Source organism: Andrographis paniculata, unplaced genomic scaffold (genome assembly GCF_009805555.1).
Source record: "Andrographis paniculata isolate CXL003 unplaced genomic scaffold, ASM980555v1 Contig32END, whole genome shotgun sequence".
In the NCBI taxonomy this organism is placed as follows: Eukaryota; Viridiplantae; Streptophyta; class Magnoliopsida; order Lamiales; family Acanthaceae; genus Andrographis; species Andrographis paniculata.
In genome coordinates this window covers 1,028,511-1,044,974 of record NW_026137565.1, presented here as the reverse complement: position 1 = coordinate 1,044,974, position 16,464 = coordinate 1,028,511, and the positions used below count along the sequence as shown (strand labels likewise).

Here is a 16,464-nt window from a genome sequence, read left to right as displayed (position 1 = left end):
AATAATTGTAACCACCTCTGTTAGTGGGAGAAGTGGTTATTCTAGCTTAGGACTACAATTAGGAGAAAGAAACACAACACACACACGCACAACAGATCAATTCGTCTATTTTCATACTTTTTCTTTCCTGTTTTATTTTCTTTTATGCAATTTAATTCCGGTTATACGCTTTCTGTAATTTATTTATTCGCTTTCCGTAGATTATCGTAGTTTAGTTCGTTAATCGCGTAAAATCTGCATAACCCGACGACGGATTGGCTATCTGGAGTACTTTCAGAACCCACACTGACGAAACCGACGAGCTATTTTGGAATTCCGAATCGCAGGATCCAACAATTGGCACCGCCAGTGGGACCAAGTCGGGTTCGTGTTCGTGTATGCAACTTCGTAGTGGTAGAGTGATTGCCATGGACAATCAGAATCAGAGCTCAGGCCTGAATATCGGTGCAGGATTTCCTGGAACTGGAATGCCGGTTCATCCCAGTGGAAACCGCACCCCAGGGCTGAGGAAAGAAGAGGAATCATCATCGACCGAAAAGATGGTGACCATGGTGCGCAGGGAAATGAATCTGTGTATTCAGGCCGGAATCGGGGATATCGCGTACGAAATTTCTAGGCAATTGGCTGATGTGATCCGGTCAACTGTGAGGAATGAAGCGTTTCAGATTCGCGAAGAGGAACGTCGAGCAGCGGCTAGTGGAGTCCAGAATTATGGAATTCCAGGAAACACATATGGAGGCCCGAGAGGAATAACTCCATCTGCTGGAGGGATTCCATCCCTCATAGGGAATGTCGGTTCCAGTTTGGGTCGGGGAAACATTGGATCGCCTAGGGGACCGACAAGTGAAGCAGGATTGAAGTTCGGCAATGTAACGATTCTCCAACGCCCGCAAGGAGGTTAACCCAGTGGAGGCTGTGGCCCTCAAATGGTAGGAGGACCAGATGTCGGAGGAAGCGGCGTTTACGAAGCCCCCTCTAGGGACAGCGTTGCCAGGGTAGGTTGCAGGTCAGCCTATTTGGAATGCACCTCCACCGCCGTGGGCTCAGCAGGCTCCATATGCCGCTGTCCCTCAAGGAGGAATGGCTGGTCAAGCTTGGGGACCAGGCGGGTAGTCGTTGATTCCTAATCAGCAGGATGCCCGACCATTGATAGATATATATATATATTTTAGTAGAAAGTATCCGAAGAGCCTTCCCACAAATGAAATTTGAAGAGCGACCGGTGTATCAAAGACCCTACCCAGCTTGGGTAAGTGAGATGATGCCGTTGCCTGTTCGAAATAAAGCACCGGATTTTACATTGTTCTCAAGTGAAGACGGGGAGATCAACGATAGAGCATATCGGGAAATTTACAGCTCAGTGCGGGGATTTGGGAGCAAATGATTGGTATCGTTTACAATTGTTTTCCTTATCTCTAATGGGTACTGCATTTTCGTGGTATACATCGTTGGCTCCAGGCACTATGCAATCTTGGTCGGATTTGGAAAGGCTTTTTCACGACTGTTTTTATGCGCCGCCAGTGGAGACTACAATATCCCACTTGGTAGCTGTAAAACAGGGATATGATGAGCCTGTGACACAATTTTTGGAGAGGTTTCGACAAGCTAAGACACGGTGCACAGTGTAGATCCCTGAACAGCAAGCAACCGCGATGGCAGTGGATAACATGCGATCAGATCTTCGAGACCGGTTGGGAGTTCAGGATTTCCAGGATTTTTCACATTTAAGTGCACTCGCAATGAGAGCAGAAAAACTCATTCGAGAGAGACGGTATGCTACTGTAGGTAGGTGGAAGAAGAATGGAAAAGTAGGGATAACTTGCTGCACGGACGATGAAATCTCAGCTGACGAAGATTGTGGCGAGGAACAAGATGTGCTAGCGGCTGAATTGCTGAAAGGAAAAACTTAATCTTGTTCAGCATTGAAACCTACAAGGGGTAAGGAGGTCGGAGGCGTGCAGTATACCTTCGATGTATCTAAAGTAGAACAGATTTTTGATCACCTGCGGAAGGACAAACAAATCAAACTCTGAGATGGGCAGCGAGTGCCGTCACCAAAGGAACTGAGAGGAAAAGTGTACTGCAAGTGGCATGGGAGTTATACACATGCTACCGCCAATTGTACGTACCTATGAAATACAATTTATAAGGCTTTAGACGAGGGCAGACTAAAGCTAGCAGAAAAGAGTATGCAGGTGGATGCAAATCCGTTTCCCGCACCGTCCATTAATACCATGTCCACAAGAGGTCTTAAGAGACAGAACAAAGGGAAGCAACCGGTTCGGCAATCGGTTCATGAGCGACTCGGGCCTAAAATACCACAACGTGGTTTAGTTTTCGACAGGCTGTCTCTGGGAAAGACGCCTAATAGAGATGTAGCGAGGAGCCCTAATCTGAAAGTGACGATTCCGAATGCCCGGGAAGTTCGGGAGCATCATAATATGATAACTAAAGCCACAGCTCCAGGCTTAACTATTAAGCCCGATGCCACAGTGGCTGAAGTGAAAGTTGCTAGTGGGAAACGAGTCTGGACCATTACGTCTGCTGATCAGATCACCATTACTCCAAGAACAACACGGAAGCCTCCGTCAGCCGTAGATTCGGAGAAGTAGACCGTCAATGTGCCGGAGGCAAATGCTAAGAGGGCAATGGGTGACCTCAAGCGTTCCCAGAAAAGAAGGGCACAAAGGAGACGATTACAGGTTAAGTTGGAAGCTGAAGGTGTTCAGCTAGATCAGAAAAGTGCAAGGGGCAAAGGCAAGAAAATTGAATCAGAAATTCAGCAAGCAACAAATCGGGACAAAAAAACCTTGAAAGCCCATGAGCAGAAGGAAAGACCTCGGAAAAGTCAAGAGTTGCAGCCTCGTTTGATTTTTCTATGCCAAATGCCGGACCCAGTCTAAATTGGCAACGCCGATGGGTGCCGAAAACTACACAATCGAAGGAGTGTAATGCTGAAGGTGGTCAATTATTGGTTGTGGGGTTGTTGCCGCCTGAGTTCGAAGCTCCAGAAGGGGAACAAAATTATGAAGGGGTGACATGCACATTCTTCTTTGAGGGTCGGACATGCATATGTAGAGTGTCCTACACTCGTGCATATTCCACACACCTTGACCTGGACACTCGGGTTGGATTTTTCCACGACCATCTTGCGAACAAAGCTCGTCAACTCAGAAAGTTGTTGTTGCATCGATTGGATGGCATGGTCGCTGTTGTTTCCGCTCATATGTCCAACATCTCTTGAACCAAATTGCTGCATGTTTTCAGCCATCCTCACAATAAGATCCCAAGCTTGTGCCGGCGTCTTATTTACTAAAGCTCCACCACTTGCAACATCGATAACGTTCCTATCTATCAATGGCAAACCATCATAAAAGTATTGAATCAATAATTGAGGGAGAATTTGATGTTGTGGACATTTAATGATAAGCTTATTTAATCGCTCCCAATATTCATGGAGCGTTTCACCTGATTGTTGGTTGATGCCACATATCTCCTTCCTCAGGATCGCAGCTCTGGAAGCTGGAAAGTACTTCTCCAAAAAATTTCTTTTTCATGTCGTTTCACATGTCGATGCTTCCAGGTGGGAGATAGTAGAGCCAATCCTTTGCAGCATCTTTGAGCGAGAATGGGAAGGCTCTGAGTTTGATTTGTTCATCAGTAACACCTCGTGGTTTCATGCTGGAGCACACCACGTCGAACTCTTGCAAGTGTTTGTGAGGTTCTTCACCTGCAAGTCCATGAAAAGAAGGCAGTAAATGGATTAAGCCAGATTTCAGTTCAAAAGCAATAGTGTTATTCAGAGTGGGAAAGTTAATGCATAAGGGCTGCTACGCCAAGTTGGGAGCAGCCAACTCCCTTAGAGTGCGGGTATCTTCAGCCATGACAGTCTCTTGATCACTTTTAGAGTCGCTAGAGCTGGAGATTTTGAGGTGGTTTAAAGATTCTGCCAGCTTCGCAACCTGAGCAGCTTTTTGTTGCTTGGCTTCCTTTCGCAGCTTTCGCTCAACCTTCTCGATCTCAAGATTAAATATCAGTTCATCTGTACGAGAAGAACGGGGCATAAACAAGAGGATAAATTAAAATAACACAAAAGAGTAAAACAAAGCGCCAATCCCCGGCAACGGCGCCAAAAATTGACCTGTCGCGCGGTCAATCAAATATTTCACCTAATCCGTGATCACAATTTAATGTAATACAGGAGAAGGGATCGTCTCCACAGGGATTGTGTGATTCATTCTTTCGTGTTCTAATGCAGTAAATAAAGTGGAAATTTTCTTTTATTACCTAATTAAAATAAAATAACAAAGCAATTAAATTAAGGGGGAACTGACTATCAAGGGGATGCCTGGCTCAAGGGATGATGCAGTTATGGCACTTGTGTTTTATCATTAATTCAATAAAGTTAATTCTTATTAAAGTATCAATAAATTGGTTATAGTTATCAATAAGCTCTGACAACCAATTTGTCCTTACAGTGTAGGTAATTAAGGTACGACCGTTAACTACCCCTAATTAACCAAATAAACCTAGGTGCGCCCATAAGAATATTGCCTAACTGCATTGTAATATAGAAAAACCTAATTCAAAATAATTACTATATAGGAGGAGCAATTAGATTTGATTATCTAACCCCCGGGAAGGAACTATTCAACCCGGTTATCACCTATTCAAGTGCGAATACAATTACAGATATCCTACCTGAATTGACTTTAGATTATCAGACTAATTTAAATATCGGTACCAAAATATTCAATCAATCTAACAATCACAAACGCTATTATAAGAATTAGATAAATATTGATAATCAAAAAGAACTTTTATAAAGAAAATCAAAAATCTCCAAAACAAAAGAACCAAAACATTATCACCCCTCAAACCAAAAAAGTATCTAGTCCATAATCAAATAAAAAAGAACAAAAGAGAAAGATAATGTCATAGTGGGAGGGGGAAATCTTCTCTGTCGATTTGCTCATGCGCGATCTATGAATCTGTCAGTCTCCTGTGCATTTCTGCCATAGCCGTTCTCTCCTCTTCTGAAACGTGTGATCCCTCATTTTATTTAATGTTTGCCCTAATTATTTTGTAGATAGGCTTTTGAGCCTTTAATTAATTTTATTTCTTTTTTCTGCCAATTATGCCAAATTTAATATTTGCCCTCTGCACACAGCAAATAAACAATTCGCATATAAATTAGGTAGAATCCAATCAAAATCATCCAAATATCGCATATGATATGAATATAAAACACATGCGATTTCTAACTATCATATATCTATATAGGACTATGCAGGCGCCTGAGGCTCTCCATTAAAGCATCTGTATGCTCTGGTTTCCCTACCGAGATACGGACATAACCGGCCAACTCTTTCTTGCTGTAGTGCCGAATCATCACGCCCGTTTTTGGTAGGTCTTCCTGTAAAACATATTTGTCCAAACATAAAGAATCGAAAGGAAGAAGATGTTTCCAGATCAAAGAAAAACAGTCTATGTATCCTAAAACACTCTTACAAACAAATGTATCCTAAAATCTAAGTGCCATAAGCACATAGTTCATGGCAGCGCTCATTGATAAGGAGGATGTGCAACCAGTTTGCACGCCCATTAAAATAAAACTAAAATAAAATAAAACATATAACTTCAATTTAACATATAGTGTAAGTGGCAAGCCAATACCTTCAATTTTTTAGCATCCATCCTAGATGTAACTTCACAAAGAATGAAATTCGAGTAGCTTTGAAATGGCTTTAGAAATGGCACTTCTTTCAAAAGCTCGAAGAGCCTCTCCCTTTCTTGAACCAATGCAGCTTTTACTTTCTAGAAAAACATACATTCAAAAAACTTGCATGAAAAGGACTGCAACAGTAAATAAATTAAGTAAAGACTTACCTTAATTACAATATTCAGGATTGATTCCCTTCAATTATTTATGAAAGGTCAAATAAAACAACTTCGACAACCTTTCCCACATTTCATTTAATTTTATTGGAACCATTATAAACATCATATCAAATCAGGGATTTAAAATTGTGAACACTATATTTGATGGAAGAGAATTGTACTTCAGCTGGAAAAGGGTATTAGTGAGCTGCTGCTCTAGGTACCTCTAGGTAATCAGAGTTCTATAATGCAGCACATGTTGCAATCTCAGCAACAACAAACACATTATATGGTTGTTTTGCTCTCCATAAATATTCAATGATACTCAGAGGAAATGCCCCATACCCAACCCGAAGCCCAGCTAAACCTGAAATGCCAGAATATAAAGTTTAAGAGTATTATATATATATAACGATGAAGACCCTGATGATGATCTTTTGGATTACGATACAACGCATCTTGATATAGTGGATTTTGTCGTAGATCCCACAAACCCCCAGTGACAGACATATTATGTCATTTTAAATTTTGTAATATTTTAAATTATCGCATATTACATTTTTGTAATGCATTTTGTAATACTTGTATTTGTCTTTATTAATACTGCATTTATTTTTATTTGAAGGTTAAATGAATGCCAAACAAAATGATGCAAATATGTGTTTCATTGACAGTGCAATGACACATACTATATTGAAACACAAAAAATATTTCTCCCATTTGAAAAGGAAAAAGATGAATGTCAATACAATAAGTGGCAATGTCAAATTAATTGAAGGCTCTGGAGAAGCCATTATATTTCTCTCCGCAGGGACGAAAATTGTGATACAGTATGCACTGTTGGCCTCTAAAGCTCGAAGAAATTTACTGAGCTTTCAGGACATTCAAAGAAAATGGTTATCACATTGAAACTATGAGTGATACCGATGGTGAATCTTTGTTGATCACCAATATCATTGATAAAAGAAAATACATCATTGAGAGATTACCATCACTCTTTACTGGTTTATATTATGCGATATTAGGTGTTGTTGAAACACACCTCACGGTAGATCAAAAGACTACCGATTTTCAAATATGGCATGATCGCCTTGGGCATCCTGACAGTATAATGATGAGGCGAATAATTGAGAATTCGCATGGCCATTCATTAAAAGCTCAAAAAGTGTTAAACTCAAATGAGTTAACTTGTGTTGCCTGCACTTAGGAAAAATTGAAACCAGGCCATCGCCAGCTAAAGTAGGTATTGAATCACCTACATTTTTGGAAAGAATACACGGGGATATCTGTGGACCAATAGACCCACAGTGTGGGCCATTTAAATATTTTATGGTGCTCGTTGATGCATCAACCAGATGGTCACATGTCTGTTTATTATCTACTCGCAATATGGCATTTGCAAGATTGCTTGCCCAAATTATTAAATTACGGGCACAATTCTCCAATAATCCAATTAAGACTATACGTCTGGATAATGCTGGTGAATATGTGTCGAATGCATTTGATGATTATTGCATATCAATTGGAATTAATGTAGAGCACCAAGTTGCTCATGTTCATACACAAAATGGCATGGCAGAATCACTTATTAAAAGATTGTAATTGATTTCTAGACCGTTACTCATGAGGTCTATGTTGCCCATTTCAGCTTGGGGGCATGCAATCTTACATGCATGAACAATTATAAGAATGAGGCCGACAAACTATCATAGCTATTCCCCAATGCAGTTAGTATTTGGTCACGAACCAAATATATCTCATCTACGTATTTTTGGGTGTGCTGTTTATGTTCATATTCCACCCCCCAAACCTACAAAATTGAATCTTCAACGTAGATTGGGCATTTATGTCGGATATGAATCGCTGTCAATTATAAAATATCTTGAACCTATGACGGGTGATTTATTCACTGCAAGATTTGCAGATTGTCATTTTGACGAATCATATTTTCCGACATTAGGGGGAGACGGAAATGAACCGAAAAGGGATATTAATTGGAAAATCCCGTTGAATTTTTGTGATCCTCGTACAAAGCAGTGTGAACTAGAAGTTCAACGCATTATACATTTGCAAAATATTGCAAATAAATTACCGGATGCATTCAATGACTCGAGCAAAGTCACTCAATCATATATCCAAGCTGCTAATGCTACGGCTAAAATAATTGTCCCAGATGGACAAATTACAAGTGCTAATGAATCAGCGATACACTTAAAGCGTGGTAGACCACTCGGTTCCAAAGACACACATCCTCGAAAGAAAAGAGGAATTAATAATGATAATCATGAAAATATTAGGAATGACATTGATAAACCTCAATCTAATGAGGAGTCAACCCTGAAATAATTGCTCCAGAAGAGCACGACCTTGAAGAACATGATGAGATTATTGAAAACTCAATTAACTATGTTACTTCAAGAAAATGTTGGAACCGCAAAGAGGCAATTATTGATAATGCCTTCGCATACAGTTTAGCACTTGATATAATGGAAGAAAAAGATGATCCAGAGCCAAAATCGGTTCATGAATGTCGACAAAGAAATGACTGGCCAAAATGGGAAAATGCGATTCAATCAGAGCTTGAATTATTAAACAAAATAGAGGTCTTCAGACTAATCGTTCAAACACCAGATGATATAAAACCAGTTGGATACAAATGAGTGATTGTACGAAAAAGAAATGAGCATAATGAAATTGTGAGATATAAAGCCCATCTTGTAGCTCAGGGATTCTCATAAAGACCTGGAGTAGATTTTGATGAAACATACTCTCCAGTTTTTTATGGAATAACTTTTAGATACCTTGTGAGTCTAGCAGTGCGAGAAAAGCTCGATATGCGTCTTTTAGACATAGTTACTGCATATCTTTATGGCTCATTGGATACTGATTTTTATATGAAAGTTCTTGAATGATTCAATATGCCTGAAGCATACAAATTAAACCCAAGGGAATCATAATCCATCAAATTAAAAAAGTCAATGTATGGACTTAAACAATCAGGGCGAATGTGGTATAACCGTCTTAGTGAATTTCTAATAAAAGAAGGTTATACTAATGATCCAATATGCCCATACGTCTTTATAAAGAAAAATGGATCAAATTTTTTCATTATTGCAATATATGTTGATGATCTCAATTTAATTGGAACTCCAGAAGAGATCCAAAATTGCAGTTAAATATCTAAAGAAAGAATTTGAGATCAAAGATTTTGGAAAGATAAAATATTGTCTGGGATTACAAGTGGATCATGTTAATAATGAGATATTTACTCATCAATCCACATATACCCAAAAGGTATTAAAGCAATTTTATATGGATAAATCTCATTCCCTGAGTATACCAATGGTGGTCAGATCCCTTAATTCAAGTAAAGATCCATTTAGGCCAAGGGAAGAAAATGGAGAAATGCTTGGCCCCGGGGTACCATATCTCAGCGCTATTGGCGCATTAATGTACCTTGCAAATTATACCAGGCTAGATATATCTTTTCCAGTAAATTTACTGGCCAAGTTTAGCGCATCCCGCACAAAGCGCCATTGTAATGATATCAAACACATTTTTCGTTATCTTCAGGGGACTCATGACCTCGGTCTATTTTATTTGAGTGAATCTCGAAATGAATTAATCGGTTATGCTGATGCTGGTTATTTTTCTGATCCACACAAAGAAAATTCTCAAACTGGCTATTAATTTACTTGTGGTGGAATCGCGATCTCTTGGAGATCTACTAAACAGACGATAACAACTACTTCTTCAAACCATATTGAGGTTTTAGCAATTCACGAAGCCAGTCGTGAATGCGTTTGGTTGAGGTCCATGACTCACCATATTCAGAAAAATTGTGGCTTGATTACCGATAATATATTACTTCCTACAATATTATTTGAAGATAATGCAGCTTGTATAGCTCAATTAAAAGGATGGTATATTAAAGGCGATCGGACAAAGCACATATCTCCGAAGTTCTTTTTCACTCACGATCTTAAAAAAAGTGGTGAAATTAATGTGCAACAAATTCGATCTTCTGAAAATTTTGCAGATTTATTCATGAAGGCGCTACTGACGGCAACATTCAACAAATTGATAAAAGGAATTGGAATGCGTCGGTTGAAAGACATCAAATAAAGTCCAAAATAGGGGGAGCGCATTAATGCAAGAATGATGTACTCTTTTTCTTTCACTATGATTTTTTCCCATAGGGTTTTTTCATAATAAGGTTTTAACGAGACACATTCTTTGTATAGAAGCATCCAAGGGAGAGTATTACACGTATCTACTACGCACAAGGGATGTGGATGCTTTATAACCATTATTACCATCATTTATTGCCTATAAATACAAGAGATGTATGCATTGAATTTTGCACTTATAAATGCATTTATCTCACTTTTTTTTCTTTATCGTATATCAATCACATACATATAAAAACATATATAATATATGTACATATATATTATATATACACTTAGGGTGTGTTTGTTTGGGGATTGGATTTTCAATCCACTATTCATTCTGTTTTTTCCCCTAAAAAATATCAAATCAAACACCTATTTTTCATTTTTTATATTACACTAAAAATCAATTTTATATTCAAAACATCACATCAATTAGTAAAAATTACCAGAACTTTTTTTTTTTTACGAATTTTGACAAATTGAAAATTTATCAGAACTTCTTGATTGTAGATTTAAGGAGTTCTGAGAACTCCTTTTTGTAGTATATTATTTAATAATTTCTAACAACATTTTAAGGAGTTCTCAGAACTTTTTAAATCTACAATGAAGGAGTTTTGAAAAATTCTTTTTAATTATGGTGCGTTTGTTTGATAATTTGGATTTTGAGTTAGATTTGAATAGTAAAAATTTTGAATTGGAATAATTGTATGATTTGATATAAATATGTATTTGTACACACTCAAAATTAATTGGACCTGCCCAATACAAGTGCAGCCCAAATCCTCGAGGTTATCAGCCCAACAGAAGGTCCAGATCAGCGAGTGGGCCTATGGACCTGACTAGCCCAAGGACCCAGCCGGCCTGGTACATTTGAAGCAGTCAACGGATGAAAGAAGGTGGAAGTGAAGGTGGTTGGAGTTGTTGAGAATAATTAGGGATAATATCTTATCCAAACATAATTCAAAAAAACAAAATAAATATTCAAGGGTAGAACCAGAGGAAGAGGAGGCCATTCAGCATGAATCTTCTTCTTTTTTTCATAATTTTTCTCTTCATTATTTTCTAGTAATTTTTTCCAGATTTTTACAGTTTTCTTCGATTAATTCCAATTTAATTTTCAGCTTCGTTCTTGTTTATTTTACCTTTTTTTTTCATCAATTTTTTGGTTATCACGAGATAGCCCGGATCTTTTCTTGAGGAAGCCGGGGAACCCTACAATTAAATCAATTCCGACAGGATTTTTCGAGTAAGCCGTTGGTGGTGATTTTTTGACGACAACAGATTGGCACGCCTAGTGGGACATCGACGTCTCGCGACTTTTACATGCAACTTCGGGAGAAAAACTGATACCGCCGATGACTATGAACATGTCAAAAAACAAAAAAATCGTCGGCGATTCGTCATCGCGCCCTGCGCAGGAAGCTGCCCTTCGCGATGAGGCTTCCGGTGCTGCTGGAAGGCTGGACCAGAACATTAGCCTTCCAGCCAGCGTTCTTCAAGAGCAGATCCGTGGGGAAATTCGGTCGTCCCTTCACGGATCCGCCCAAGAACTATCGAAATACATTAGCGACGTTCTGAAATCCGCCATTCGGAACGAGTTTGCACTGCATCTGGAGGAAGAAACTCGAAAAAGTAAGGTCCGGAAGGTCGATTCCAGCGAGCCAAAGATTTGGCCTCCCTTGGGCCTTACAACTAGCTTTGTAGTAGATCCGAAATCCCAGGCACTTAAGTATGACCATATTACTCTGTTCGGTAGGGATACCGGATCTGGAGGACCTCCGATCACCATCCAGAAGGTCGGAGAATCTCGAACGTCGGCCGGGATGGCTTCCTTTGGGCCGCCTTCAACCGACGGATTTGGGACGACCTTCGGGTTAGTCCCATCAGTACCATATAAGAAAAATAATCCGCTAATTTCTGGAAATACTTTCAGCACCCTAGTCACCATTCCAGGCCTTCGAAAAAACCCAATGGCCGGACAAGAGACTTCCAATGCATGGGGGGCAGGGCCGACAGCGATACCAGCACTTTTCTTGGTCCCAAAGCCGTCTGAAATGACTTAGGAACCAGGAGGATCAGTCCTAACACCATCTCAATACACTAGGGGGCAGGGAGCTGTTGGGGAAGGTCGATTTGCTGCTGGTTCCGGGCTGGAACAAACCTACGAATATTCTGCCCAACCAGCCCCTGAAAATACACCATTGCAACAGGTTCCAATCTTTAGAGAACCTACGGAAGGCCCTCGAGCTCGTTTCTCACAACGGGGACCTACTCAACAAGCTTTCCCGCAGCCGGCGTTACACACTCCGCCGTCCATTCAGGCAGCTTTCGAACAGCCAAGGGGGCAGGCAGAGATGGTACCGCTGCCACATCCTATCATAAATCCACAGGTAATCGAAAATGCGATTCATAGGATATATGGCGATCGGAAAAGCAAGGATTCGATCGAGCAGTTCTTGGAAAAATTAAGTAGCGCATAAACTAGATGCCAAGTTCATGTACAAGAGGACCAGGTGGTGAATGTGGTAATAAATAACATGATGCACCAGCTGCATGACAGCTTGGCTCTTCAGGAATGTCACGACTTTCGGCAGCCGATGTCCAAAGCTGTGAAGGCCGAGCAGCCCTTCAAAGAAGCTCAACTGGCCCGTAATCAAAAGTTTCGGAGTGGTAATCATTACGTGTTTGCCCAAGAAGGGGTTGCCGAGGTCGACGAGGAGCAAGATGAGACCTTCTTGGCTGAAATTTCGCAGGGGAAGGCATATACATGCCCGGCTCTTAAGCCGCCTCGACGGAATGAGGTGAATCTGAAAGTATCTTACTCATTCAACATCGTGAAGACGGAGCAGATTTTTGACTACTTGCTGAAAGATAACCAGCTCCGCCTTAAAGAAGGTCACAAAATGCCGATCGAAGAGGAGCTGAATGGAAATTTATTTTGTATGTGGCATGGAGTATATGACCATCAAATCATGGAACTGCATTTCCTTCCAAAATACAGTCCAAAAAGCCATCAAAGAAGGCCGCCTAAGCTGGCTGAAAAATCTGACTTGAAAATAGACACGGAGCCGTTCCCCACGCCGATAAACGTTGTCGGAGTACGTCCAGCCAGGTCCAAAAAGTCAAATTCGGGGTTTGGAGCATATGGTAGGAGAACAGCCCCTAAAAAACCAGTGTTTGAGAGGCTTGGAAGGTCGATCAAACCTCCGAGAAGAAGTTCGGTGTGGGACAGACTTTCCCCTACGAATACGATCGCGGAAGTAAGCTTTGAAAATGGAGGCGAGGTTTGGCGAGTAACGTCCGTAGATCAGGTGGTAATCACACCCCATCAAACCTGTCACCCATGGAAGGCTCCAGACGATGAGAGCTGGACAAGGAACCGGAAGGAGCATGTGATGCGACCTCCTACTAGGACTCAAAAAATGAGGATGTAGCGACAACGTTTAGCCGCTCACCTTTCCCGAGAGAATCAGGTTGGGGTGCAGCAGGCTGATGATCACGAAGGTCAGGCCAGAGGGCAGCAGGCCCAGGGCTCAGAAGGAGCTATCGCTGGAAGGCCGAAGCTTGGTCGGAAGGACCTTCGTCACCAGCTTCAGGCCCGAAAGGAATGGAGACCAAAAAGAGTTCTTGCAAGGGTTGAACACCCTAATGAACCTTACTTTACTATGACACTCGGGAAAGACCAGATTCCGGAAGGTGAGCCGATGATCGATAACCTTGATTGCAATGAAGCGACGGAGGCTAGCTTGGACATTATTGCCTCCGACCAGGACCTCGAACGAGCTTCGTACTGTGAAGAAGATCTCAAGGTCAATATAATAGGGATGCTACCTCGGGAATTCAAAGCCCCTCAGGTTCAACACGATTATCTTCAGAGGGATGTGGTGTTGGAAGGAGCTGGTCTATTATATTTGGTAGAGCAAGATTCCAACATTCCGAAAGAGAGTCCAGAACCAGTAATTTTTCAGAAGTTGACAGACGAAAATACGCGCCAGTTGAAACCCTTATTCCTCACGGTGCATCTTGATGGGCGGATGATCAGCAAGGTCCTGATAGATGGGGGAGCTTCCGTCAACTTGATGACTCTATCCACTTTGGGAAAAATTAAGAAAAACATAAATGATTTCGTCTGGACAACCATGTGAACGACCGACTTCGTCGGAAATGCGTACACGGTAGCAGATGTGTTGGCGGAGAAAGTGACGGTTGAAACAACGACGAACCAAATGGCTTATTTCATCAACGAGGGAAAGCTAACTTATTCAACCATCCTCGGGAGGGATTGGATCCACACTACCCAGTGCGTCCCTTCAACATTGCACCAAAAAATTATGTTTTGGAACGGAGACCAAGTCGAGACGGTAGAGGCCAAGGCTGATCCAGCTATGGAGGTGCATTTCACAGAGGCTGTTTATTTTTCCCTCGATGTATACCTGCTGTCCATGATGCCGAAGGATGCTGAAATGAGGAAAAAATGCAATCTAACCATGAAGGGGTTCAAAATAAAATTCGAGGCCGACGCACGGCCTAATAACTCAGGTATTTATCATGTCTGACATCCTAATTTTATAGGATTTGGAGGTGAGAGCAGACAGGTCTGACTGTACATTTATACGGGCTGGAAATCATGCCGCTCAACCTCTTGACGGGCAGACAGGGACATCCTCCTAGCCGCCTAATTACGATCAAGACGAAGAGGATGTTCATTTGCTGATTCGAAGAGCTGCTCCACCTTTCGAAGCGTGGGACCCATTGGAGGATATTAACTTGGGGGATGAGACAACCCCTCGGGCGACACGGGTCAGTGTCTTGCTGAATGTCGAGAGGAAAGAGCGAATGATTGCTTTGATATGAGAATTCAAAGATTGCTTCGCATGGGATTACCATGAGATGTCGGGGTTACAAGGAACATAGTTGAGTATCGATAAACAGCCCCTTAGGCGTTTCAACCCGGAAGTACTGTCGAAAGTGAAAGAGGAGGTCGAAAAACTCCTTAAAGCTAACTTTATTCGAATATGCAGGTACCCGGAGTGGATTTCCAACATTGTTCAAATAGTGAAGAAAACAGATCCAGCTTTCCGTAGCCCAGGAGAAATTGGAATCTTCAAATTGATAATAATGCCCGTCGGCCTAAAAAATACCAAAGCGACCTACCAAAGGGCGATAAACGCATTTTTTTACGACCTGATCAGTGCTTGCATGGAGGTATACATAGACGACGTGGTCGTGAAGTCCCGAGCCTTCGATCACCACATGCTAGACCTTTGGAAGATCTTTACGCAGATGAGACTGCATGACCTCAAGATGAACCTGACGAAGTGCGCTTTCGGAGTATAAGCAGGGAATTTCTTTGGTTTTTGGTCCATCAAAGAGGGGTAGAAGTTGAAAAAAGAATAAGGCCAAGGCTGTCCAGGACCTTGGGCCCCCTCACAACATTAACGAGCTGTAAAACTTGATGGGAAAGGTCAATTTATTGAGAAGATTCATCACCAACGCAGCGGAGAATGAGGGCCTTCTCAGTGCCGTTGCGTGGGAATAAAGATGTGTTCAAGTGGAGAACAACCCAACAAGAAGCCCTGGATCAGATTAAGCAGGCTTTAGCATCTCCTCTGGTTTTAATGCCGCCAATCAGTAGAAGAGAGCTGAAGCTGTACATAGCTGCGATAGGCGATACAATAGGCTGCCTCCTTGCCCAGGACGACGATGAAGTAATATGCAAAGTCGACCTTCTTCGCTATTTATTAAACAGGCCAGTCCTCCGAGGCCGTTTAGTTAAATGGGTGCTGAAATTAGCATTGTTTGCATTAATGTACTAGTCCCTTGAGGCCGTGAAAGAACAAGCTAGTACAGATCTTTTGGCCGAACATTCGGGGATGGTTCAGGCCATTCCTTTAGACTACGTGGAGTTGGAGCCTTGGGAGCAGCCGGAGCAGGTGTGGTGATATCCAGTCCAAGAGGATAAGTATGGTGTTTTTCTCCAGTCCAAAGTGTCACGAAATACTAAGCTGAGTACGAGGCGCTGCTATTAGCATTGCGATTTTTGGTCGCAAAAGATACCAAAAATGTTGTTATTCGAGGAGATTCTCAGCTGGTTATTCGTCAAGCACTTAAAGAGTTCAAATACAGGGAGCCACGGCTTCAGAACCTTCTTCAGAAGCTCGCGAAGGTGACACTAGAGGATATACCTCGGGAAGAGAATTTAGAGGCGAACGACTTGGCGCAGTGGGCTTCCGAATTTAAAAGAAGCGAAATATTGCAAGGATTTGAATGTTTGCAGGCTGATCATGACCTGGATTGGCGCACTCTACTGCTGGAAGGTCTAATAGACCCTGGGAAGGTCGCCTTAAAGGCAATGCGCCATCAGCTTCTAAAATACACAATCGATGGAAAGCTGTATCGACAGAGATCC

At 41.6% G+C, this 16,464-nt stretch overlaps 1 protein-coding gene and 1 non-coding gene across 2 annotated transcripts; both read left to right on the top strand.

Moving 5' to 3' along the window:
• The first annotated feature begins 3,401 nt into the window (after positions 1-3,401).
• LOC127248171 (small nucleolar RNA R71) lies at positions 3,402-3,508 on the top strand. Its single transcript, XR_007838026.1, has one exon. It is a non-coding gene; the product is annotated as a small nucleolar RNA R71 (small nucleolar RNA).
• A 10,773-nt stretch (positions 3,509-14,281) lies between these two features.
• Positions 14,282-15,392, top strand: LOC127247103 (uncharacterized). Its single transcript, XM_051268815.1, has 2 exons — positions 14,282-14,550; positions 15,077-15,392. The coding sequence occupies exons 1-2, from the start codon at positions 14,282-14,284 to the stop codon at positions 15,390-15,392; spliced, it is 585 nt and encodes a 194-aa protein (XP_051124772.1).
• Positions 15,393-16,464: the final 1,072 nt, after the last annotated feature.

What these genes read in the sequence shown, in the direction of transcription:
- LOC127247103 (XM_051268815.1), top strand. Translation starts at nt 14,282, where the DNA reads ATGGCTTATTTCATCAACGAGGGAAAGCTAACTTATTCAACCATCCTC. An exon ending in TGCAATCTAACCATGAAGGG is followed by an intron (nt 14,551 to 15,076) that starts GTTCAAAATAAA and finishes TCGAATATGCAG; the next exon opens with GTACCCGGAGTGGATTTCCA.